The following is a 27223-nucleotide window of genomic DNA, read 5'->3' as shown; positions in this document are numbered from 1 at the left end:
CAGTCAGTGGGATCTCGAGATCAGAATCCGTGTGTGAAAACACACAAAACAGTTCTAGAAAGGTACACAGCTGAAGAGAGGGAATACAGATCATGGAGCAAAATCCTGCCCTCAAGATGCACCCCCAGTGTGTATTAGCATAGAATCAGAGAATCATGGAGTGCTTTGGGTTGGAAGGAACATTAAAGCTCATCCAGTCCCACACCCTGCCATGGCCAGGGACACCTTCCACTTTCCCAGGTGCTCCAAGCCCTGTCCAACCTGGCCTTGGACACTTCCAGGGCTGGGGCAGCCACAGCTTCTCTGGGCAACCTGTGCCAGGGCCTCACTGCCCTCTGGGGTGGTTAAATTGTGTTATTATTAAATTGTAGCTGTGAAGGATGAACAATATCAGAGTTTTTTGTGAATAAATGACAGGTCTTTATGGTGAAATTAAAAACTTCTAACATTCCCACAGCTAAATGACAGCAAAGAACTGTTACCCCAGGTCAGCGGGTGCCTTGGGGGAGCACGAACCCCCTCCACGCACACAATAAGCATTTTAGCATCTTCCCCACCAAAAAGGCTCTTCTGGCCCCAGAGCTCTTCTGGCTGCATCCAGACCCTAGTGTTTTACCCTAGTGTTTTACCCTAGTGTTTTACCCCATTGTGCGGGTGCATCTCAGCCTGGGGCTGCTTTCAACAAAAGCACGTTTTCCAAATAATCCCAGACATTTGGTAGGGAAATTGCCAAAGCTGCTGGTAGACTGGATGTAACTTTTAACACACAAAAGCAATTATTGCCTCCGTTTCACTGGCTCTGCAAATGGATCCCGGCCGTGTGCTGGCAAGTGGGAGAGCCTGCCCAGAGCCAGCGTTCAGGAATGTGACTCCTGGGCAGTGCTGGATGGTGGGCTCATCCCTGGCTCCCCCCACACAGAAGGCAGCCCTGGGCTGGGGACAGGGGCAATATCGCACAGAGAAAGTCCTTCTTTGGACCAGGCACAACCAACTCCCCCCCTGGTATTGCTGCTACTGCTTTATTAAAATGCATAAAGCAGCCAGAAGCAAAGACACCAATAAATTCTTCTGTAAAAGCAGAAATGTTTTTTTCAAATGGCTCCCCTAACACTAATAATCACAGCTCTCTTATGTGTACTTGACTCTGGTTAACCTTTTTCTGGCACTTTTTAACTTCTCCAAGTCAGGTACTAATATGGAACTAATGTGGGGTTTATTTTCCCTATAGGAATAGCAGAAAGAGCACTGCACATTAGCGTAATCACACGGGCTCCTTCCAGAAACTGCAGGACTTTACATCAAAGCAGCCGCATTATGGCACAGGAAAAGAATTTAATAACAATTGGGGGACTAAGCATTTTTTTAATGTTAAGGGGGTTTTATTGAATATTAATCCTATAAAATGCTCCTGAAAGTTGGCAGAAGGAAAACTGATGTCCCAAATAGTTACCGCAGCCTTCCACGGTGTTGGGATGCAACTGCAGAGTAATCAGAATTCATCATGCCATTAGCAGAAGGACAACACGAAAGGAGACGCTTCCTCCCGCATCCCGCTGCTCAGAACAACCAGAGCTGTGAGAACAGGCTCATCATTGGCAACCTCAGCCAAGCTCTCAAAGTTTGCATTATTTGGGGTTCAGAGCTTGCAGTTTCTCTTAATACAAGTCAATATTTGCACTCTCAGTTTTACCTTTCTGTTAAAGATTTGCATTATATTTTCCTTTCTGAGGGGCTTGGAGATGCTGGGAACAGGTCTGCTGTGAAAAGGAACAAGAGGCACACAGAGTTTTTCCCCCGTTTCTAACTGCTGGATACTTTCCTTTTCCTTTTTGTTTTCTTTTTCCAGGACGTCACTCCTCTGCCCAACACGGCTGCAGCCATGCTCCAGCCGTATTAATCCCCGCCCTGCTGAGCTGCTGGAGAAGCAGGAATTCATCTGGCACCAGCAGGGGAAAGACAGAAGGAAAAATGAAAGGGGAAAAATGAATAAATAAATAATTCAAGCAAAGAATGAATACTTGAACAAAGCAGGGCCTGTGCACGACGGACCGTCAGGCTGCTCCGGAACAGGGAAGAGCACCAGCCCCCAAAGGTGCACGTTATCAAAGCAAAGCCAGGTCACCTGCCAGGGCACAGAGCAGAGCTGTCCCCAGGCATCACCTGGACACACACTCGGTGCCGGGGGGAACCTGCTGCCTGATAGCAGGAACCACCCTGGAGCGCCTGGCACAGCCCCTCCCACTGGCACGTGCCCAGGTTTGTGCCAGTCGGGTCAGCTGCTCCTGCTTAGAGACACTCGGCACAACTCCTCCTTTTAGAAGTGCCCAGTGGCCCCTGAAACAGGCCTTAGGATGTTCAGGGTAACTTCTGAGGGCCACCCCTGAGGGCTGGGTAAAGGATCCACATGTGCAAAAGGCCCTGTGCTTTGACCTCCATCTCAAATACCCCTTTCCTCTCTCATTCCCAAGCTCACCTCTGAATGGGTGGTTTCATTCATTGCACATGCCAGAACAGGTTAGGGACACAGAAGCCACTGGTGTAGAGCCTGATGCTGCAGAGCAGGGCAGCACAGAGCTGCACCCCACAGGGGCTCCCCACACTGAGGCAGTGTCTTAAGACAGACTTGGTATTAGCACTTTGTTCTGGGATGCCTCTGGCTTTTCCTTTACTGGAAAAGGAAACTCGTTCATTATGTATCACAGCACTGTGTTAACAGCTCACAGCCTGAAATGAAGCAAGTGCAGAAAACACTTTCATCACTGTTTCCATCTCATCACTTGGGAGTTTGCTGCACTCCCTGGAGATGTTTTCCCACCTGTTTATCATAGAGATACTCCAAAACAATAAGTGGAAGAGTGATGAACCAGGTCCCATGCCAGAGTCTGTGCTGTAAATGCTGTTGTCACCCATGAGCTGCTGCAGTGGTGCCTTGGAGCTGCCCCGGCCCTGCTGTGCCTGATTTACCTGTCAGGAGCATCGAGGGCAGGGCTGAGCAAAAAACACATTAATAAATCTTGATATCAGTGTTTTATCAATGCAGCCTTGTAAGTTTATAAGCATTTGGCTTTATTTTACACCAGACAACTCCAGGCCAGCCCAGAGCAGGCTGCCAGATGTGCAGCATTTACCTCTGCAGCCTCATTGCCTGTGACGGGTCAAGTCCAACAGAAACCTCCTGGGGAGGAAAATCCAACAGAAACCTCCCCGGCTGCCCCACAGCAACACCCTCCCAACAGGCTGACCACGTTTGTGACCTCTCTGGGAGTTATTGCACAGACAGGGTGGTGACACTGCCCAGCATCTGGGCCTGGGATGAAAAATTACAGTTGAAACATCTTAAGGACCAAGGAGGCAGGTGCTGCAGTGGAGAGTGAAGGTGTGACCTCTGTGCGGACCCCGAGAACTCCAGAGGAAGTTTTCATCCATATCCACATACAGGTTTCTCAAGATAAAAATGTTAAGGTTGCACCTACATAATACCAAAGAATCTGTGTGCTATGAGGTGCCTCCAGGAATCTCTGCACTTTTGGCATTTGGGAATGGTGAGGACATCAAATGGTTGTAGACATCTTAGCGAGATCCAGCATTTCACTGTACTCTGTAATCTGCTGTTTTAAAACTCCCTAAAACCCGAGTTTTCTCCTGTCTTTGAGAGACTTTTGCTTAGTTTTAAAGATTTCATTATTGGTTGCTTTTTTCCTACCATTGTCTAAAAATGTCTCTTGTTAAATTCAGCCCCTCACCTTGGGTTGGTAAGGCGGGCATCCTGCTGGATCCCAGACCCCATGGCTGCTTACAGCCGAGGGCATCCTTGCATGCTTATGTGGCTGCTTAGTCACTGTGGAGCCAGGCTGCAACAACTGACCTCTCTTAATCTCTTCTCATAAATCAATTCTTCCAGGTCCCCAGTTCTCTTTGTTGCTTTTCTGTGAACTTGTTCCAGTTTGTGAGCAGAGAGCCACTGCTGTGTTGCCAGGACGGAGCATGATGTTCCCAGATGCAGCCACGGGGCACTACGGGGGTCACTATGATTTTCCTGCTCTTTGCCATGATGGTTTAGTGCAGGCAAACCCAAACTGTTCATTTTTCCTACATGATACTGCAAACTCTTGTCTCACTCGGTGTCTGTTGTTACCCTGAAACGTCTCTGAGCATCGCTGCCGCTCGAGTCCTTTCCCCTGGAACATGCCTGTGATGGATTAGTACTTTCATACGCAGGCAGCTGCATCATCTGTATTTTTCAAGGCTGAATTTCATTTTCCCCCTTTCCTAACTTCTATAAATAACCTGGTATTGTACCTGTATAAAACCCCTCACGACTCATCATTCTCCAGAGTTAGTCTGATGAGGTTTCCTTCACCTCTCAAGTTATTAAAAGTTATTAAGAAGTTGCTGCCCAGAGAAGCTGTGGCTGCCCCATCCCTGGAAGTATTCAAGGCCAGGTTGGATGGAGCTTGGAGCAACCTGGGATAGTGGAAGGTGTCCCTGCCCATGGTAGGGAGTGGAATGAGATGGGCTTTAAGGTCCCTTCCCACCTAAACCATTCTGTGATGCCATGATTAAAGAATATGCATAGAATTAACCCAGGACCAGCCACGTGGCAGTGATAACCCACCACCACAATATTTAATGTTTTGCCTTTATGGCTGTTCTTAGTCTCTACTCTTTTATTGAGTTTTCTGTTTGGCAGGCAGAGCTGCCACCTGTCCCACCACAATTCACTTTTCAGACATGAGTCCATGGGCAGACGAGGGCTGTTTCACTCAAACCCACCAGAGGGAATCTGCTGCCTTCACAGAACCACACAGAATCATCAGGGCTGGAAGAGACCTTTGAGATTAAGTCCAATCATCACACCAACACCACCATAACCACCCCTAAACTATATCCCCAAGTGCCAAATCCAGATGGTTCCTGAACACTTCCAGAGACGGTGACTCCACCACCTCCTTGGGCAACTTATTCCAAGGTGAAGATCTGGGAGTGACCTTCAAAGAACTCAATTATCTGTATTTCTAATGAGGCTGCAAGCTCCAATCCCCAGTACAGGGATAATTATCAGTGCCTGGGCCACCTTCTAGAGACTGACACGACTGTTCCTACTGTTGCTGTTGGGAATTGTTTGAAAGTTGGGAAGGCACATGAAGCAAACATGACTTCTCCTGCTGTATCTCCTGCAATCACCTAATGAATTCTGTATCAGTCTCATAAAAAATGCTGGGATAGGACTCGGGTGAGGTCACAGCCCTTAGCTACAACCCCCACATCTATGGGGTTGCTTTGAACCTGCCTCTCAGTTTTATCACAGCAGCATCTTTTCCCCACCAAAGAGCACTCAGGGAACTCTGAGGTGCTGGTGGAAAGCTAATCAAGTCCCCTGTTTGCAGCTAAGCCCAGCAATCTTCCCCATGCAGGAGATACACGCACCCTGCCCGGAGCCGTGCCCATGGGCTTTGTCCAGATCTGAAGGCAGCCAGCACACTGAACCCTCCAACTTCAGACTGTCATAGTTCTGTGTTATCTTTTAAACATTCAAAGAAAAAACTTCAGAGCAACGTAAAGGTGGACATTTTATTGTAGTGGGAAAAAGTCCTCCAAAGGGAAATGGTCATCTTGACAATTTGTTCCAAAACTCAGCCCAAGGGAGAACCCATGCCTGTGTCCCTGTTCCATGTGCTGCACAGCCCAGCTGAGTAACAGAAACAACACATCCTCAAAACCTGTCGACAGCTGAGGAGCTTTAAGTTGCTATAAGGCAGTTTTTTGGCAAGTGGTCCTATATTTGTTCTGGAGACTCTGCGTTGACTGCAGGAGTAGTGAACACAAGATTGTAGGAGTTTTGCTTGAAGATGGAGCAGAATGAAGTGAGTGCTCTCTGTTTCCCAGCAGTCTGTCCCAGCTTGGGCTCAACCACAAGCAATCTCTATTTGCAGAAATAAACTTTAGTCTTATGGCAGGTGGCTTAAGGGAAGAGCTCATGACTATTGCCCTTTTCATAAGACCTTTGGAGATGTCCAGTCTCAGGCTACCAAACACCTTGAGGAGAGTGAGAAGACCCTGGAGGGGGGCAGGGACAAGCCTCCACAAATACCTGCTCTATGGAATGCCAGCATCTCAAAAGTGCCTTTTCCAGTGAGAGCTCAAGACCAACTTTGTGTTACAATAAGGGAAAAGAAACAGGAATTAATACAGTTGTTGATGTTTTGAGGTGTTGGTCACTGACAGAAGGCAGATGTCAAAGTCTGGGCTGCCCAGACTCTGGACAGAAAGGAGGAGTGTGTTCAGCATAGAAGGACCAAAAGAAATTCCAAGAACTGGTTAATTATTGGGTGGAGATAATTATATTATTCATAAAGGAGCAGACAGGGCAGGAGTGGTCAATAAACATTTTGTTAGGAAAGACTCAACCAGCACACTCAAATCAGATGAAGCCAACAAACCACTCTGAGGATTTCTAGGCACAGGGAGTAATAAACAATCTAAAATCTAACAGCCTCTGGGTGCCCTGTGCTCCTGCATCGTAAGAGAGTTGCCAGGAGAGATCCCTAATCTGTCAATAGGAACAGAGAAAAGTTACCAGAGCAGGGAAATCACAGAACACTGGAAAAGCTGCAGATTATCTCCACATTCACCCAGAGCAAGTGGGACTTGTAACTACAGGTTACTTAACCTGACATCAATCCTCAGCAGAAAGTCATGGAAGTTAATACAGAATTTGATCAATAAAATATTAGAGGATGGGAATAAAATTAACTCAAGTCACAAATGTTTTCTACAGAGTCTTGTTGAGCAAACATTGATTTTTTTTTCTAGGTTTCACAGTGTTGTTTCAATTGACTGACTGAGTCAGAGCCTTTGGGCAAACAGGGCTGCCCCATGCAGCAAAGCCCTCCCGAGGCTTTCCCTGCCCTGGCACCAGATGATCAGTGACAGCAGGTGACTGTCAGCAGTGCAGGGGCTGAGATATGGCCACCAGGCAGCTCTCAGGTTATCACAGCCCAACCAGACCTTCGCTACCACAGCCAGCTACTTCCCGTTGGTTTGAGGGCAGCAAATCCCACCCTTGACTTAAGCTGACCCTCTCACAGAATCATAGGATGGGTCAGGTTGGAAGGGACCACAGTGGGTCATCTGGTCCAACCTCCCTGCTCTAGCAAGGTCATCCTAGAGCTCATGGCACAGGATTGTGTCCAGAGGGCTCTGGAAGCTCTCCAGTGAGGGAGACTCCACATCCTCTCTGGGCAACCTATTCCACACTCAAGTAGACCTTGGAGTCCTGTGTCACACCACTGGCAGAAAAACATGGCAAAGTCCAATAAAATTCGAGTATTATCACCTAATGGCAGTAGGAAAGCCTCTCCCCCCAAAGAACACATGATGGTGGAGACACTCTTACAGCCACTGCTACCGTCTCAGCCGCCCCTTGGACAGAAACACCGCCACAGCCAATTCTGCGGAGAAAACAAGAAAGCCAAACGGAAGTTTGGCCTCGATCCACTGAAAGCAGGGGCTCATCTTTAAGTGTTACAAGGTGTTCCCATCCCACGTTATGGCTGGACTCCAAATTGTGCAGAAGCTGAAATAATGGCTTTTATTAAAGGGGTTGAGGCCAGTCCTTGGCTCACTCCTGCGCCAGCTTCTGGAGGAGCAGCGGCTTTACGCTCGCTCAGAGGAGACTGGAGCTGATGTATCCTCCCAGTTGCTCAGGTAAACCCAACTTGAGGCTAATTTTTATTAGTTAAATAAGTTCTCCTTGCACAGATTTACAACACATGTGACCGACACAAAACTTTAATTACAAACAGAGAATGATTAAGCTGCTTATTTGGAAGGAAAGACGGAGCGAGCCTGGTGGCCCTCTGGTAGCACTCCAGAACGGCATGGAGAGGCCTGGGCCAGCACCCGGCTCTGCAGCCTCGCCAGTGGGGCAGCACAGGAAGGATAAGCAGCCCCTGGAAGGGCTCCAGTACTCGTCTGGACCTCCAAAGCCATTATTGCCTGGAACACAGGGAAAGCTGGGAGGAAGCCAGGGTCCCTGCACACACCAAGAGCAGGTACCACGCTCACCACGCTCTTTCCAAAGGGAGAGAAGAGTCGGCAAGGGCTGAGTTTTGGGTGGATTTTCTTATTTAAGAGCATTTTCTGATGCTGCAAGGTCATAAAGTCATTTCAACCATGGCACTTTCACTGCACTCACTATTGTCAGTCTATTTGTAAATTACTTAATAATAATTAAAAAAAAAAAACTCCGACCTGCCTCTGCAAACTCCACCACTTCACCGCCCCCTCTACTGCCAGCCTGACGCAGGACACCCACCCCCAAACAGGCACAAGCCCCCCAGATAACGAGATCCAGCAACTGTAAGATTCAACTTCAAAGACATTAAAAGACATAACATTTTATTTGCCTTCTGCTTTTTAACTTTTGGGGTCCACTCAGGTAATGCTTTTGAATTTTTAATTAAAAATAAAAGCAAGGCTGCTTCTGCTGTCATTTCTCTTTGAAGTTGGACATTTAAGTACAAAATCTGTTACCTGAAGACTTTGCTAAAGCTACGAGTTTAGGAAAGCTCTGCCCAAAACATATGTCTCAGCAGATCTGGACACTTATTTTGGTTTGAGCTAGTTTTATTTTGCCTAAAACTCTTCCCATACATTCTTTCAGCAATTTTAAAGTAATTTTGAATTCCATGCAGTTTTTCTTTTTGCATTTTAAATTTAAATTAGAATTGTGGAATGGTTTGGGTTGGAAAGGACATTAAAGCTCATTCTGTTCCAGTCCCTGCCATGGGCAGCGACACCTTCCACTAGACCAGGTTGCTCCAGCGTGGCCTTGAGCACTTCCAGGGATGGGGCAGCCACAGCTTCTTTGGGCAATCTGTGCCAGGGCCTCACCACCCTCACCGGAAAGAATTTCTACCCAGTATCTTAATTATAGTGCATGTTTTTGGTATCATCACGACAAATTGCCTCCATTTCCATGCAGTCCTGACCCCTTCCCGCTGTTGCGGTGACAGTTCCTATGTCCAGACTGACCATGTGAGGAGACAGTTCCATTGACACTTGGGAGAAGAGCAGGGCAGGGGCTCTGCCTTCATAACACCTTTTCTTCCAGGTGGGATCGGTGCCCACTTCAACAAAGCCCCTGCAATTCACACGGAGCCTTCTCCAGGCAAGCAGCAGCGAGAGAGCAGCACAGGCCTCCAGTCTTTAGTTCCCTCCTAACCACAAAAGCACACCAACATCCGACAGCACCCGCTGTAATGGGATCCAGCATCAAAATACTCTTTCTACTGGAGGACTGTTATATTTCACTGCTGAAAGAACTCAAACTTTTGAAGCCTCTCCTTAATTTTCAATGAAAAGCATTTGGTTCCAGGGTGACAGACGAGGCTCTTAAGAGCTGTTACCACCTCGGGTAATTATAAAATGATGGAAGGGAAAGGAAAAAAAGTGAGGGAGCGCCAGATTAACACTCACTGTGTTTGTGCAGGGCTACAAAGGAGCTTCCACGGCTGCCTGTGCTGAGAGCTCAGCTACAACAGCTTCCAGTTGGAAAGAAAATTGAAGGATGGAAGTGAGGAAAGAAGAAATTGCAATTAAAAACTGAAATGAATTCCAAAATAACATATGAACTGGAACACTACAAAATACTTTCAGGAAAAAAAAAAAAAAGAAAAAAGAGGCTTTTGTTGCAAACCAAACCCAGCCCAGATTGGAAAGAAGAGTCAAAAAACTCTTGTGCAAGCTTGGGGCTGGCTCATGCCCTGGGAGCTGGAGGAGGGCTGTCCTTTCCCTGGGAAGCAGGTAAATCTCAGCAAATTGGAATTTCATTTTGCCACTTCACTTAATGTACTCTGAGTATACTGGGGGAAAAAAAAAAACAAAGCAAGACAAAACCAGGCAAACAGGCTGAGCAAAGCCCTATGAAATTAAATGGTTCCAGCAGCAGTAATTAGTTCTTTAATCCCAGAATGGTTTGGGTTGGCAGGGACCTTAAAGCCCACCTCATTCCACCCCCTGCCATGGGCAGGGACACCTTCCACTATCCCAGGTTGCTCCAAGCCCTGTCCAACCTGGCCTTGAACATTTCCGGGGATGGGGCAATATGGTGAAACTCAGATTTGTAACAACACATAGACCATACAAGAAACACAGGACTAGAGGCACAGTCCCTTGGAATGGGATAAAACACAGCAGCTCTTAGTGAGCAGAGCTGAGCCCCGAGGTGCGACCACGCACCGTGTGACTGAGCAGGGCAAAAGCAGGAGACCAGGGGTGTCACCAAGGTTCAGTAGCCTTCAACGTCTGATACCCTGCCCCTAAATCTAAATTAAACCAGACTAAAATGCAGGATTACTAGCCTATAGGTCCACATAATAAATTCCTCCCGAATTTTGCCTCCTGCCGGCAAAGCGTTTATAGCCCTACATGGGGAACAGCTCGGAAAATGTGTCTTTGGAGTGGCCGCGCTCGGTGCCAGCCGCCAGCGCCACGGACACAGCTGTGCCCGGCCCGGACTGGCGCGCAAAGGGGCTGATGGCAAAGAAAGGGCCTTTAATAAACCAGCAGCATAATCCAGGACTCTGTCCTCTTTATTTTTTAATAGAAGCCTTTCACGATATGGAACTAATTATCGCCATCTGCCGTCCCCGGTCTTATATTTCCTCTCTCACAGCTCATTCTTCAAAAACTCAGTAGCTTCCTCCCTTTACATTTGTAAATGCTGTTGACTATGGATAAAATCCATGTTTACTTTGTATTCAGGGCCCATAGGAAAGCTTGTTTTAATCATCAACAGATGTTACATTCTGCTCTGCTGTGCTTGGCACACAACTTCAGAGGGAAATAAAAGAAAAATCTTTATTTTAAATTTAAATTGTAGATTGTTACAGACTAAATAAAATGCCAAATTGTTATTGGAAACAACATGGCCACTGTAATAACTGTAACTGACATTTACTTTTTACAATTAGGGTTTTTTTTCTGGTGCTGTTTAACACAAGATGGTTTCCACATTTTGCAAAGGACTTTCTTTCCCTTTGCTCTGAAATGATTTGCAATCAAGCCACAGACATTTGTAATTTATTTTTATTTAATACTTTCCTACGAGTTTATGAAATACTGGGATTATTATGCCATATACAGTAGATAGTTTTTGAATACGTACTCTCCCTCTGGACTCATATTTCAATACACATTATCCCCTTGAACTCATTTATAAACACCCATTATTCCCCCAGACCCTGCTATAAACATGGAATATCTCCGTGGACTGTTCCAGCCTTATGGTCCTTTTTATCTCTGGCTTCTTTCCTATTTATATCCACCTTTGATGTCTGATCTTGCTCCCCTGCCGTGCCCTGGGGGTGCGGGTGCCCTCCCGTGCCGGTGGCAGCAGGACCCTGCAGGTACGGCCGCCACTTCCCTGTTACTCCTTCTCCAGCTGCCAGAGAAACCGAGCTGGAGACAGGGCTGGCTCGGGCACCTGCTGCACGTGTGGGGATTGCGGCATCCCGACATTCCCTGCTTGTGGCATCCACCGGTTCTTTTCCAGGCACTGGGTGAGAATATGATCCTCAAGCCTCCAGTGCCCAAGTGTTCACCCTCCACCCTCACCAGGTACCAAACTGGTGCTTTCTTTGAGTGTTAATTGCTCATTTTGGTTTTATTTCCACACCGCTGCAGAACCTAATTGTGAAATTAGTTAGAGGTTTAGTATTGCTCAAAAGCAAAATGAAATAAAATATTTTGCCAGTCTTTGCTTGATATTGAATATTTGAACATAATATTTGTGCACTTTACTCCTACAGTAACAAAATACAGGAAAAAAAAATCACAGAATCACGGAATGGTTTGGGTTGGAAGAGACATTAAAGTTCATCCCGTTCCACCCCCTGCCATGGGGCAGAGCCACCTTTCACTAGACCAGGTGCTTCAAGCCCTGTCCAACCTGGCCTTGAGCACTTCCAGGAATGGGGAGGATGGATTCCTCCAAAAGATGCCAAAAGATGTTTCATGGCGGAAGTTTCATGGCTTTATACATCAGAGCATCCAAGAGTTTTTCAAGCAAGTCCATAAGGGAGCTGAAAGAGCTGTGCTGGACCTGAAGGACATGTGACACCACTGTAGCTTTAAGGATGGGGGTTTAGTTGCAAGATAATTCGTTTATAAAACACAACAATGCACACTAAATTACTTACAGTCAGATGCTGCACACATTTGGGCAAATATTAACCACAACCAAGTTTAAAAATTTCTTCTTAGGAAATTTTGAGATCTAAAAAGGAAATCTCAGAAGGAAATAAATCCTTTTCCTTTAAAAATTGCGAACTCCAGCACAATGCAAACCAGCTTGGAAAGCAGCAGACAGCTATTTTACATCGCTGCTGAATACTGTTATGAATTAACAGCTCATTAAGCAAAAAAACTTTGCAAACCATGAATCTCAAAAGAAAGTCAGAGAAACTGTCATCTGCAATTTCCAGTGTGTGAATAAATCTAAAAGCCGTCAGGGGACAGAGTTCTGCCGAGAGCCAAACAAACAGGTGTCCCCTGGCCTCCCGACCCCAACATCAGCAGCGCAATAAAACTCTTCCCATTCCAGGACCAAACCATTTGGTACCAGCACATGGGATAATACCTGCTCCTTAAAACACGGAAATGTGGATAACAAATGCCTCTAAAGTCCCAGAAGAAACAGAGACGTGCACTGTGAAGTATCCCCCCAGGAATCCTGTAAATCATACCGAAATTTCACTTGTCCTGGAACAGGTTTGAAAATCTGTTTGTGGTTTCTCCTACATATTTTAAACTGTATCTGGTCAGGTCAGAAATGAAAGAGTCCTTCAAACTCCAGTGGAAAGATCTCTGTATGTGTTATTTTAAAATAGCCTTAAACTGCAGACAAATTTGCTCTGAAAACTCAATTATTTTTATCGTTTTAAAAAATTTTTACTCTTTTTTTACTGTATTTGATTGATCAGTAAAGTGTCATTACTTCATCCATTCATTCCTCCCTGTCAGATTTGGCTGTGCTGGCACCGTAGGGGCAGAGCTACCACAGTCCTGGGTTATTTTAATTCAACTTACATAAATGTGTTCATGTGCAGTTTACACATAGAAAGCACAAAGGAGCAGAACGTGGGTTCTCATCTACACAGGTCAGTATCTGGGCAGAAGAAAACAGAATATGAGAGGAATAATATCTGAACAAAATACAAATAGATCCTCTGCCACAAAAACCACATGCTCAGTTACATGGGTTGGTTTGTGTACTTCAAATATAATCATGTATGGAAGGGAAGGAACTGGAAAGTAAATGGGAAAATCTGAAAGAGAAGAGGAAATAAATATAAGCAAGGGGAGAGAAAATAAATACAAGCAAGTAAAGTGAAGAGAGTATCTGAATAAATTGTTTTCATGCTATATATAGCATAGATACAATAAACACTACTGCAATTTTTGCAGGCATTAAAAGAACTAGCAGTGTCTCGGTCTTCAGATGTAGTGAAGAAAGGACATGTGGAGCGAGTCCAGAGGGGCGGTGAGGACGGTCCCACCACGGCAGCCGCGCACAGACCCCCATCACCACGGACGGCATCACCGCCCGACCTCGGGAGCTGCACACCTGGATTACAGCCAGCAACACACCCGGCACAGCTCGGAGAACCATAAGGAGGGGTGCAACAGGAACCCTTCACTGATCCCATCGTCACCAATCCCCCGCAGACACAGAGATCTCTGTTGGCCAGGATGGTTAGTGCCATGTAGATCCCAAATGGAAGCGTCTCCTAGAGCAAAGGTACTTTGGCAAGACCTCCCTGTGGAAAGCGAGCATGCTGAAGGTCAGAGCATGTGACTCATTTCCCCTCATGAATACCAGAATCTGGGTTGCTGGAATCACCACTCTGAAGGAGGTTTGCATCCTGAGTTCTAAGCACCTCTGAAAATACATCTCATGTAGCAATTTCCCAGCAGGTGAATCTTGTTTACGGGCCCAGACTGATGGAGATCTCCTTAGATATAGACAACGATCGAGGGTGTTTATCGTCATTACAGAACTCTGGGCACAACATATAATCACTTGATGATACAAATAAATAGGTCAGGTGTTCTCCTGTACAAAAACCTCTGCTCATGCAGATGGTCACCCACACTTAATTTCTGTGACTACCTCTCCATCCATCCATTGATTCCTCTACATTGAAATGTAAAGTCAACTTGGAAAGCTATTCCAAGATAACCTTCAAAGTCACTCCCAAAAGGCCCTCTCTGACCACGGGTGACAGTCCAGCCCCTCTCTGGGGTCCCATCTTTGTGACCATCACTCACTGGATTCACTCGGCACTGCAGCACAGTTTGGCAAGAGGAGGATTTTTACCAGCACGTGTTAGTGAGCAGTTTATTGACATGGAACCCTTCATCTCCACGAGTTTATCCCATCAGTGCTCATTCACACACAGGTATTGTAAACACCACATAATAAACCAGACAAGCCAATGTTGTGACATGCATAGGAGGCAACAGAATTAGAGCTGGGAGTGTCACTCCAGCCCTGCATAACACCATGTGTGACACAGGGTGCCACCACCACATAAAGCATGAGAGAGTTAAGAGAAGAACAGATAGGGATACATGAAAAGGCAGAAACATCAAGGATTTTTTTTTATGATATTTTTCTGACAGTTCATCACATTATCATTTATTTTCTGTACTTTGATTCACCACCGAAGAAATCCCCGCTCAGACAATTCACGGTGATGGAATAAAACGTCATGAAGAACCTGGGCTGGGAGGACTGATGAATTATTCAAGAAGCAGGAAATTATTAGAGGTCGTGTTTATTCAGAAACAAAAGTGCCTTGTTAATTCACAGGACTCAAGGTAATGTGATGATTTCATCTGACACTTTGCATAAACAGACCACTGGAATTTTCTGTATTACCTCCAGTTTAAAGCTCAATACCTGCACTTGAGCTGCAGGTTTGGAAAATCATCTGCCATAACGGCCTTTAAGTTGTTCCAGTGATTAATCACCTTCCCTGATTAACACGTATATTATTTCTAGTCAAATTTTTGTCTACCTTTAACTCAATTCACTAAATCTCATTATACTTTTTTCTGCTACTTTTAAGAGCTCTCTATTCACTAATTCCTTTTGCCTGTATAGGCACTTACTGACCACATTCAACCACCTCTTTAGTGCCTTTCTGATAACAGAAGAGGCTTGATTTTTTTTTATCTGTCACCATAAGATAAATTTTCCACTTATTTAGTCACCTTTGTGGATTTTCACTGCACCCATTTCAGTGCCCTTCTCCAAGTGTCAGGCCAAGAAATGAACAATGGCACGTGAAGGCACCAGAAGAGCTGTGGGGACTCCCAGGATTAACTAAAGGGAAACTATCAGCATACAAAAACTTTTCAGCAATTATTTTTAACTTTTCAAAGGAGCCGCATACTTTTAAAGTGCATTTCAAAAAAAGGGAGTATTTTTTGTTTTTTATAAACAGACAACTTTGAAATGTATTCTCTTTAAAAATTATACCACTTCTTCACATCTTAATTAATGCCAAAACTTGAATTTCTTTTTTAGTAGTGTATTAGAAAACTGCTATTAATGTAATTTAATTTTTGTGAGGAGTAGCATTTGTTTTCTATTTAAAAAAAAATAGGTGGTTCTGAAATCCTGGTCTGTCAACATCACTTAAAACGTTCCCATTCCATGCCTCTATGTAATAAATTAAATCAGTGTTTTAATTGTGCCCATGCTTTGTGGTTCCTGGCAGTACAAAAAGATCTTCTGTGAACGCACGTCCCAAAAAATCCTACTGAGTGATTAATTACTGATCTGGAAGATATAAATATGTTTTTCAGGGAAGCCAGTATGGACTGCTGGAAGCTTTGGCCTTATATATGGCTGTAGGTGTCTCTCGCCCAGCAGACATCATCCTAATTCAAACAAGATCCCAGTTTCAATATTTACTGGCAGTATAAATCCCTCCCCTTCCCACTTGCCCTATTTAATTAATACAAGGTATATAGACTTGAAATTGAGGAACACAAGATATGTTTATTCATAGTTTTGATTTCTCCAAGTTCTCCTCATCCTTAAATAAGCCATCAGCCCAGTGTCTTCAGCGTTGCATGTTCTGGACAGCAGAGCTCCTCCAGAAGAAGGTGTTTATCAGCATGGGAGTAAAGCCCAGCCCAACTGTCAGTCCCAGCTTTCCTCCCCACGACTCTGGGCTGTCACGGTCGGCGGCTTTGCTCTCTCCTCGAATTCTTTTCCAGCCCAAATCAATTCTCAGAGAACCCATTGGTACTTGCAGTCTGCTCCCAGCACGTCATACAATAAACACACAAGGAGAGGAGCTTTATTTCCCTTCCCACCAGAACACTATCAAAACTAAAACCCAAACTCTTCCCGTCTGTAGCAAGTCAGTGCTGCTCCAACCGGGTGAGGGGGCCAGTCGGAGGTTCCACCACCCCCGGGGACCATCTCCCAGCGGGATGAGGAGCAGCAGGCAGGGGATCATTCAACAGGAGAACTAATCAAAAACTGCAGCAAGTTAAAAGGACCTGGAAGCAGCGAGGCGATACCGAACTTCTCACAGGCCAAAGTAACCCCAGTGAAGATTACTGTCTAATGGCCTCACAGGGGGACTGAGGGATCACAGTCCAGCTCCGTGTCGTAAGGAACATGATTTATGTCACTACAAGCAAGAACATGACAAAGACAAACAAAGACTAACTCCATCCTTACTCTTTGAAAAGGTCTGTCCGTAGTCAAGGAACAGAGTGAGATGTGACAGAGAAACATGTGCCTGTTTGGAGCATAGAAGACGAGAGTTTTGCAATCCTCTGAGCACCAAAATTCTCTGAAATCACTGGGGCCATTGTGATTGCTCATTAACAATACACATCTTCCAACTGACATTTTTCATTTGGACCTTGTGAAAACCACAAATCAAACATACATAAGAAGGTAGCCAACTTCAACCGAGGAAAGGTCTTTAAAAAACAAGAAAAAAAATAAACGTTTGATAAAATAATTGCTTCTACTGTTATTTTTTTTTGCTATTGCTTCAAAAACAATTTCTCTTTCTTTCTTGTTCATCTATCTGGTGTCCTGCTGGTGAGCAGATGAAAGGTCCAGTCTCTTTAAAATTTCATGCAGGGCTCTTTAGAACATCTCAGTTTTAAATGCCCATGGCAAAGACAACAAAATGTGCCAGTAAATGGAAAGCAGATGAAACCTCTGTTTATATACTCCATAAAGGTAGTGTGTGTGACAGAGGGGTTGTTTTCACACCCAAGCAGAGTGGCAAGAACCGTTCTTAAAATCACTGAAACACATCACTTATATTCACCAAGTGCTGATCACAACTCAGCATCCCAAAAACTACCCATGACTTAGCAAACCCAGGTGGGTACAATTATATCACCTGGTAAGGAAAGTTTTCTTCTCCTTCTACCCTTAGAGTGCCTGAAGGGAGTCTACAAGAAAGATGACTATTTACAAGGGCCTGGAGCACCAGGACAAGGTGGAATGGCTTCCCACTGCTAGAGGGCAGGATTAGAGAGAATACTGGGAAGAAATTCTTCCCTGTGAGGGTGGTGAGGCCCTGACACAGGCTGTCCAGAGAAGCTGTGGCTGTTCCACCCCTGGAAGTGTTCCAGGCCAGGTTGGATGGGGCTTCTGGTCTACTGGAAGGTGTCCCTGCCCCTGGCAGGGGCTGGAACGGGATGAGCTTTAAGGTCCCTTCCAAATCACTCCATGATTCTCTGATATCACTGGCATTTCCTTCACGTGATTTTGCCACTCACAAAGAACACATTTTGACCAAATTCAAGACAAAAGTCTCACAACCTACTTCATGTTTGTACAGCTCGTGAGCCAGCAATGGCAACCACCATAATCTAAGGCAGCAACATCCAAGTCTGACAGGTTTGTGTGGGTTTGTAGCACCTTTTTGTATCTAATAAGTCTTAAGTATTTTGCCAGATCAGTCACTAAATTTCCAGCCGGAAGCCACAACATCTGTTTCCTATATCTCTGCTGTTGCTGCTCTCATTTACAGTGTTCACAACTCTGAGCACTCTCAAGAAGATATTTCTTAGTTCACTGTGGATTTGAAGCACATGAGTCACATCTGTGTGCTGAAGCACCTTGGGAGGGACCAGTGGAAGCCCTGCCTGAAAGTGGGAACAAGTATAATTAAAAAAAACCAGAACAAAACACACACAAAAACCATCAGAGGAACCAGTTGCCAAACCCTGAGACACTTGAAGAAGGACAAAAATTTATGGACTACTTTTCAGACAACTGTTCTGATATTTAATGGAAATCTAAATTCCCTTTAGGAACGGGGTAGTTTTAGCTGCATAAACTCATTGTGAGTGCAGTTATGTTTTGTACACTAACAATTAAAAGAACAAACAACTGTATCAAAGTGGACGAGATGGAAGGTTTGGACTCTCAGCATCCTGACACAGAAAATGTAACCCTGCAGAAGTCACTTGCACTAATCAAAATACTCTGGTAGCGAATCCCACACCGAGAACAAGGGCCAACCACACAGGGGGATCAGGTGTGTGATGGGGATGTCTCAAAGTGAAGATGATTCAGCCAGGAAACATCTCTGCCATAGTCTAAAGGTCGAGTTTGGAGAGCACTGTGCAACATCACCCACAACAAGGAAACTTTTTGTCTCCAAAAGAGCTGCTGATCAATAGGCTCATCCTGGATAACCTTGTGCCAAGGCAGTTCCAAGGAGACAAATCAAAACCATCAGATGTTCAACAGAGCAGACTTGCAGATGAAGGATGCACGAGTGAGTCATGGGCTACTCAGTACACAGAAGTGAGTCAGCTCAGTAAATGTGTTTCTCTGGCCACATCCCTTCGTCACGTAGTGCTAATAAGACCAAAAAGCCCCAATTGCATCAGTCATGGCAGAGGAAACGATAAACTCTTTCGGTGAAGCCTGAGCTCATGCATCCAGAACAACACCTCCCCCAAGGGATTTTGCAGCCAAGTTTTGTGAGGTTATCAACAGGAATACAAAGCACAAACCATTTTCTCTATTACCAAGTAACTATGGAGGTGAAGAAGCCCAGAGAGCTCCAACTGGGAACAAGACCATCACAATTTGCTCCATAGGATTTGCTCCACGAGTCCTGCAGAACCACTGTCAGGTGTCTCTGTCCCAGCTGGGGTGGACACACTTCACTTTGGGCTTTTAAGGCTGAAAATAACATGGGTGATTTTGCACAATTATCTGACCAGTGCAATATTTTCACCCAAATCGCATCTGTAGGACCTTAATGGAATGTGTAAGTAAAAGGAAATCTCTGTTACTCATCCCAGAGTTTAATCAAATGAGAAGGATAAATGGTGTTTTCTTTGAAAATCGTGTCTGTGGTACATAATGTGCTGTCACACCAGAACAGCCTTAATACAAAATGAAAAACTCTGGGCTATTTTCTGTAAGCAGAGAAATAACTTGGGGTTATCCTTTTAGCTTACTCATGCATTATGGGTTCAATAGCTTAGTCTGTTTTTTTTAATATGTTACTCTTAATTAGACACGGCATAGCCAGAGGCAGAAAGCAATTAGAAGAACCAGCAAAGACCCAGACTCAACACATCCCACTCCACAGGACCCTGTCACTGCCCAGCTGGACCCTCACTGCCTCTGACTGCCCAGGAGACACCTCTGGGCTCTCTCTTTTTTAGTTGTAAAACAAAAGATAAAACTATAACAATATCAAACAAGAAACTCACCTATTCTCTTAAAAAAAGCTGTGAAAAGCAAAATGTGGAAAAATAAGCACAAAATTAATATGAAACATGTGACAAACTTGGGCCAGAACCTCATTGGCTGTAAAGCTCGTGTCCTCTCTCTGTCCATGAGGGATCTGCGACAATGGCTGTGCTTCCATCCTCCCACACTTGCCGTTCTCACTTGTGTGTCCCAAACCCCTCACAGGGGTTATGGATGGATCACCAGTTACTGCATCTCCCAAAGATAACTCAAGCTTTAAACACTTACATTGAAAAAAATGAACAACCAAAGCAGGCTTTTCTCCTCCCCCTCTAGCACAGCAAGACACGAGCAGCATCCCAGCCAGATGCACCGGGCGAGTGGTGCTCAGCCCCAAGAGCCACTTGGTTTCAGTGCTAGAGTGGACCTGGGTTTGCAAAGAGGGACCATCCCTGGCTCCAGGGCAACCCATCTGTTGCTGGCTCTGGAAGGGCCCACGATAAAATAATAAGTATTAAAACACCACAAACTCCATCCCGTGACCCTGAGCTGTTCCACGGTTCCGTGGTTCCCAGCCAGACTGCAGCACTGAGACCCGGCTTTTGGCTTTACAGGCAAAAAAGCTTGAACAATAACTCTGATGCAGTTTTCCAAACACATCCTGAGTTATCTGCACATTGATTATAATCCTATACCAACCCCTGATGGTGCACTGCTGAGGGAACCTTTCACCAGTGCTTTACAGGACCAGCTGAGTGGGTGACGCTTTCCCACATGCGACCTCTGGGAGCATCCCACCCTGCTCCGGTGATGTCCCATTCCTAATCCCTGTGCCCACCAGCTGGCACATCCCCCACAGCACAGCACAGCCCATGGACAGCCAAGCCCCAGCACAGGGCTGGCAGCACAGCAAGGAAACGAAACCAGCCCACCTGGGCACAACCAACGGGGCACGACCCAGGAGCGTTCTCATAACATCCTCATCAGCCATTCCGTGCAATTAGCTCCAGGTAGTTGAAAGCACAACTTTCTGCAAACCTTTCTACATCTGTGTTTTCCCCAAAGTCTTGACTACCTGGTTTACTGCTCAAACACTAAAACTCAGCTCTCCTTCCATAAAGTATTTTAATCTAAAAATAATTCAAACCATGTTTATTTTTAAGAACTTTTACCCTCCCCAAAACAGTTTTAAAAGAAACCAACTTTAACCATGAATACAGAGTAAATAATTGCTGTTGCTTTCCTTGCAGATAAATCACTTTTACGCTGAATTTTTTTTCAAAAAAAAGATCAAAAGTAATATTAATCATGCTGGCCAGGGAGCAAAAGGACATTCCCAGACATTAACTGCTTTCCAAATATGAAAAACATATTAAATATCTCTCTAAAACAAGATGTTTTCCTCATGTTTCCTTTGGGGGAAATCTGCTGGGCACATTCCTGCCTGGATGAGGTCGGGGGGGGCACCTGCTGTGTGCTGGTACCATCCCCCCCCCACCACCTGCCCACAGGCCTGGCATCTGGCAGGCTCCGGCATCAGGATGGCAATGCTCCAGTGGCACATCCACACGATGTGCCCACACCACCTCACCTCCCCCTGCCTGTCACCGGCCCAATGCCAATGATCCATGGTGCCAGGCTGACACAGGAATTCTGCACTGGGAGTCATCATTTTTCCCAAACTTTTACAGGAAAGCACACATACGGAAACTCCCACTCCATCCAGCTGTTGCCACAGCACATGTGGCTCAAACACCTCAGATTTTGCTTCTGTTTAATGGTGACCTGTGGTTCCTGTTGCCATAGGATTGGAGGCAGGAGGGAGAGAAACCCGCTTTGACAGCACAAGGAAATATAATTAGGATCAGTCCCAAGTAAGATCCAGAAAAACTGTTTTTCCCTCAGCTTGGGCTGCCCAAGCTGGCACAGAATCCCAGCACACCCTCAGTCTTCGTCACCTCCACACATTAGGGAGTGGAAAATCCTGACTCAGAGGGAAGGTGCTGCCTCGGGCCCACATGTACAGTAGCAAAGCAGCCTTAACCCCACAGTGTGGGTTTGTTATTAGCACAAAAGAAGGAGGGTGATGCTCAGTGCTGGGTACCAGCCACAGAGCAAAGGCCATCAAAAGCACCACTTCTCCAGAGAGGCTTTTCCCTTCCCCTTCCCGCCCCCAAAGACTTTTTAATGATTTAAAGACATATCAAGAAAATGCAAATGCTTTCTTCCCTTTCTGGAGCTGGGGAATTGTGCGGTCCTGTCTGCCCCACAGTGGGACACACCAGGTGCCAACCACAGGGATGGACTACACGTGATGCCACCAGCAGGTGGTGACACGTGATGGTGCAGCACTCCAGTGGCATCCCATACCATAGTACCCAGTCTCCAGAATGCCCTTTGCACTGATCCTTAGGAACTGACACATGTTAAACCACACAGTTCCAGCCTGGTGCCTGCTGTCCCACCACACCTCCACGTTCCTGCTTCCAAGAAAGAGAGCTCTGTGTAAAAAGAGAGGGATGAGTTTGTTTTCCCAGCACTAAAGGCTGCTCAGCACCAGCAGTGACTCCTCTTCCCCTTCATTTACCCCACTCCCCTAGGGGCAGGAGGGACCCACAGCCAGGGAAGGCTGCAGAGCAATGGTCGAGTCTCCTGTTGGATTTGCTGTATGTATTTTATTTGTTACTGAAGTCCCCCTAATTACTTCGAAAGCCTGTGAATTCTGGTCACAGGAATGAGAGGTTTCTGTCAAAGTAATTTTCCAGAAAAAGCTCTTTCTCTGGAATAAGCTTCTCATCTGCTAATCCACCAGTGTTGCAGCCGCTGGCCGGCCCAAACAAAGGAATACGGTTTTCCTCCCAGATACCCCGAGGAAGAATTTTATTAGCAGCGTACGTGTATGATTAGAATAACAGAAAGAGTTTATTTGTCAAAGAACTGACATCAAACCAATACCAAAGTCCTCCGAGGACAGGGGAGATGCCTTTGAGCAAGAAGCTTTAAAAAAGCTACCAGAAAGCACCCCGGTCCCTCACTTTTTCAACCTAGTTTGTTCTCTCTGCCTCACTAGAATCTCTTTTTTTAAAAGGACTAGTAGTTGAACCTGTACCGACTCCTAAAAATTAGGATTTTACATGTTTATCATCCCTTCTAAGAAAAAATTCCCATATATCGAAGTGGTAAACAGCACACAAAGTAAAGCGATAAAACTTGGTGGAAAGTTCCTAACTATGAATCTTTCACATGTTTCAAGTTAAGTAGATGATAATGCAAAAGCAAATGGAGCGAGCATCCTGGGATTTGTAACATAAAGCTGTCTGGTACCTCCCATCCAGATGTCACAGATCCCATGAGAGCAGGAATTAGCTGTCCCTAACTTACCTGCCAAGACCAAGCTCTGCTGGCCCCGTGTCACTGCAGGGCAGGCGGGTGCGGAGGAGGCTGCAGCTGAGGGGTCTCACAGCATCAGGGGTGGCAGAGAGGCTCCCTCTGCATCCTCCACGTGTCCTGGCTGGAAACTGACGGCACCAATGGAGTCTGGGAGGTGTTTGGGATCACAGCAGGACAACCTGACAACGCCTGTCCCTGGCTGTGGCGAGAGCACAGTCCTGAGGGTACCAGCGGCTGCGCCCAGGCTGTTGGAATGTGTGCCCTTGGTCGAATTAAAACACGAAAAAAGGAGTCTACAGGAATTATTATTGTTTTCTGATTCACTCTTAGATTAGTACTCAAAGATATACAGTCTCAAATTATTATCCAAACATTAGGAGAAGAAAAAACAAATATTTAATATATCGATTTAAACTTCTGTTGGACAAAAGTACTTAAGAACATACCCTGAGCTGTGGGTGTGTCTGTGCCACCGACGACTGCCAAGAGACGTGGTGCAGAATTGCTACAGTAAAAAACAAACAAAAAGAGAAAATACAAATAAGTGAGGCTTCTCCTCAAACTGTTTTCCTTTCCTATGAAGGAGACAGTTATCCCTCCTCCAGCAGGATGGAGATAAGCACACACAGAATGCCCACAGGCTACAGTTTTTCATTTTCCTCTTGGCGGATCTACAACTAAGCTGCCAAAATAAACAAACTTCCCCTTCCAGTCAGGCTCAAAATGAACAAAACTGAATTTTTATGTCATAAAAGGAAGCAAAAACATAAGCAGGAACAGTTAAAATGCTTAAAATATCAACACTTTTTTCCAGAAGGGAAAATAAATTTATGAAGACGAGCTATTACGTGCTGATTTCAGACACTAATTACGTAGTTCCCAACACATCCAACGCAGTATCACCATCAGTTGTCTTCCTAAAGTCAGTGAGGAGAGAAAGTTTGGCCTCATGACATCAGGGACCAAAAAATAGACTTTTTAGGTCAGAAGAGGACCAAGCACATATTTTGACAGCTACCTCATCTGACTCATTCTTTGAAGAGCAACAACTTCACTAAACAACGAGGGCTTTGAGTGACATTTTTGCTACCCAATGAAAGCTCCAGAAAGAACCTGGAGAGGAACTGAAGTCTCCTCACTGACTCAGAGCTGCAGGGATGCCCCAGGGTCACCTGGGCAGCCAAGAGCCAGCTTGGCTTTAAAAAGCTAGTATTGATATTGTCTGGAGTCACTGAGATTTCTCTGGAGGATCCAGACTACTTTCATTTTCAGACCTAACATGAACTTTAAATGATTAAATGTTTCATTGTGTATTAAGACCTGAAGGATGAACTTTTACAAACTGCTGAAAACACAACAAGGAAGATGAAGACATAGACACGGAGACTACAAGGATGCCCTCCCACGGTGCAGTCAGCAGATTTCAGCAGGGCTTTGGCACAGCTCTGCCTCTGGCAGGCCAGGAACCACAAGGAGAGCTCAGCCCAGCCTTCACAGGCTCCCCCAGCCAGCACCGACACAGCAGCTCACACGTCCTGCGTGGCCAACGCCGCTCAACAGCTTCCCTGAGCCTCTGTGCTGTGCCCTGACTCTTGCAAGAGATCTCTCGACCACTTGGTTCATTACAAATTGCTCCTTTTGATTACATCATGCAAATGACTTGCTCTTCAGCGCTGGGAAGAGCAGTCACCAGGAGGTCACGCTCACGCTGACCACTCCAGCAGGAATGTGTAGCCCATGGAGCGTGTTTGCCCCGGTGGTTTTGGCCATGCGAGGGGGGAGAGCACTAAAGATTACTCCAGCACCCCTCACGTCAGCCCAAAAAGCATTAATAACAGGGGCAGACAAACATCCAGCCCAAACACAGAGCACAACATCGATCACATTCGGTTCCTCTTGTACTTCATGAGGATGTTGCATTCCCAGGACACCAAGGCAAGACTATTTTTACTGGAAACAGGCTCACTTGGACATACAGCTCAAGGTTTCGGCAAGGACAGGACTGAACACTGAGCAGGTACTCCCAAAAAGCATGGACTGTCCATCCCTGTCCCTGCCCAGAGGAAGGTTTGGGTCCCTTGGTGAACACAGGCATTACTGAGCTCCATGGTGGGACCACGGCCACAGCTGGTGGTCCCTCAAACACGGGTGCTCAATGTTTGAGTCACTCACCCGAGATAATTCTCTATTTAATCTCGTGGACATTCCGACTGACCCCTGCCTCTGACATTCCCATAATTAGAAGTGTTTGACATTACACTTTACCAACATTCTTCTTAGTTGGCATTTTTGTGTGCAATTAATAACCTCGACTAAAAATAAAATTTATGTATATATACACTGTGCTGTGAAACCCGAGATATTTTAAGATAGTATTTCATCTGAATACTTTCTTGAGGTCATGTGGAGCATCTCTCTCTTTATATGGATAACTAGAAGCAAAGAGGAATCCGTCGTGATAACATGCAAATAAGTACGGTGCATTCATACGAGACCAAACACTGAAGTAATAAAAAGGAAGGAAAACTACACAGCAGGACAGATATTTCCAGCATTAATGTAGCATTTTCACCTGCTGTGCAGACACAAATTCTGTGTACATGAATTAACACTTGCTCTTATTTGTTTTCTCACCTTCTTTATAGACTAGAAGCCTTGTGTGAGACTTTACTTTCAAGTAATATTAAGAAGCATCCATGGCTGCAAAGATTATTTCCATTTATTCATGTGAAAAATGGTGTTGTTCTGTGCACTTCCTGAGGGAAAAAATTTAAAGAGTTACGCCAAAAACTAAGAAGAAATGTCTGTTAGACTCTCAGCATTTTATCACCAAGATACCTTTAAAAAAAAATAAATCTTACATCCTCAGAATAGTCACCCAAATGCCAATAATAAGGGCTAAATCAATTTAATCACAGAACTTCTGTACTTGCAAAGCTCAGCAGGAGCTCCTGGGCTTCATGGAGGTGGAGACTGGACTCTGGTTTCTTATCTTAATGTTTTATATTAACATTCTTTTAATATTAACACGAGCCTGAAAACAGCCCTGCATGTGCAGCTGGGTCACGTGCTCATTTCCATCAGCATTCCTCTTGCAACTAGTTGCTTGTAGATAAGATTTCTAAAATAATTGATATTTTCATGGAGCCAGCTATGTTTTAACATCAAAACCACACAAGGAGATGGCTCTCAGAAAAAAAAAATCATTACCTAAACAGGTAATTTTTACTGAATTCCTGAGGGGCTCCAGCACAGGAATTCCCTCAGCTGTGCAGTACATTTGCTATCAGAACATACATGCATTGTACCTCACTCAGCCTGGCACATAAAATCCAAGTGTGTTCAAGTCTCTGGTGACAGAACAGTCCTGATTGCCTTTGTTCTGCTAATTAGCAGGGAAAAAACCCTTGGAATAAGTTTTTCCCAGTGAGTGCATTAGTGAACACACAGTGCAATAACACAGCACCACGAGAAACTCCTGTAACAGAGAATTCTGGCTTCCTGCTTTCTTAAGCCTGACACAAAGCTGGAATAATTAGGGTGATAAAGTCAAAGCAGCCCGAGTAAATTCAGCTAAATCTGGTATCACCACAGTTGGGACACTTATTTGCATGTTTAAATTACTCAAGTGACTCATTTTCTAATTTCCTTTTCAATTGCTGAATGCCCTACGTCTCAAACGAGTCCCTGGGGAGGAGAGGCTCAGTGCACAGTGTGTTAAACTTACAAACTTGTTATACTGCACAAGATTAGCATAATATTGCATATGCTATTCCTTATTTAATAAAAATTTAATTGTGCATATAATTTGATAATTCAATACCAATAATTTGTTGTACAAATCTAGAATGCACTCATTTGGTTTTTTCTTGGAAAAAAGTTACCTGTGCGGTTTCGTGACTAAACATTCTCACCAGAACTCCCAGTTTTGCCATATTTTACCTGCAGCTTTCCTAAGCAGGACAAAGCTCAGACCCAGGGAAATGAAAGCCTTTTGTTGGCACTCAAATGTCCATAAATCCAGCCTCCTGGTCTTAGTGGGGAAGATACAGAACACTGAGG

General features: G+C 45.1%; 1 protein-coding gene across 1 annotated transcript in view; it reads right to left on the bottom strand.

The window, feature by feature from the left end:
- Positions 1–27223, bottom strand: part of LOC120323852 — a 105430-nt gene that overhangs the window by 70410 nt on the left and 7797 nt on the right. The window contains exons 4-5 of the mRNA XM_039384475.1: positions 23608–23666; positions 23153–23289 (exon numbers count right to left, since the gene is read on the bottom strand). Of these exons, the coding sequence (XP_039240409.1) occupies positions 23153–23289; positions 23608–23666 (196 nt within the window). The remainder of the gene's footprint in view (positions 1–23152; positions 23290–23607; positions 23667–27223) is intronic.

The sequence above is a fragment of the Pipra filicauda genome, unplaced genomic scaffold (genome assembly GCF_003945595.2).
Source record: "Pipra filicauda isolate LSUMZ 115617 unplaced genomic scaffold, ASM394559v2 scaffold357_size738173_pilon, whole genome shotgun sequence".
NCBI lineage: Eukaryota > Metazoa > Chordata > Aves > Passeriformes > Pipridae > Pipra > Pipra filicauda.
Note: the sequence above shows the minus strand (reverse complement) of the source record. Positions and strands in the feature narration are given on the sequence as shown.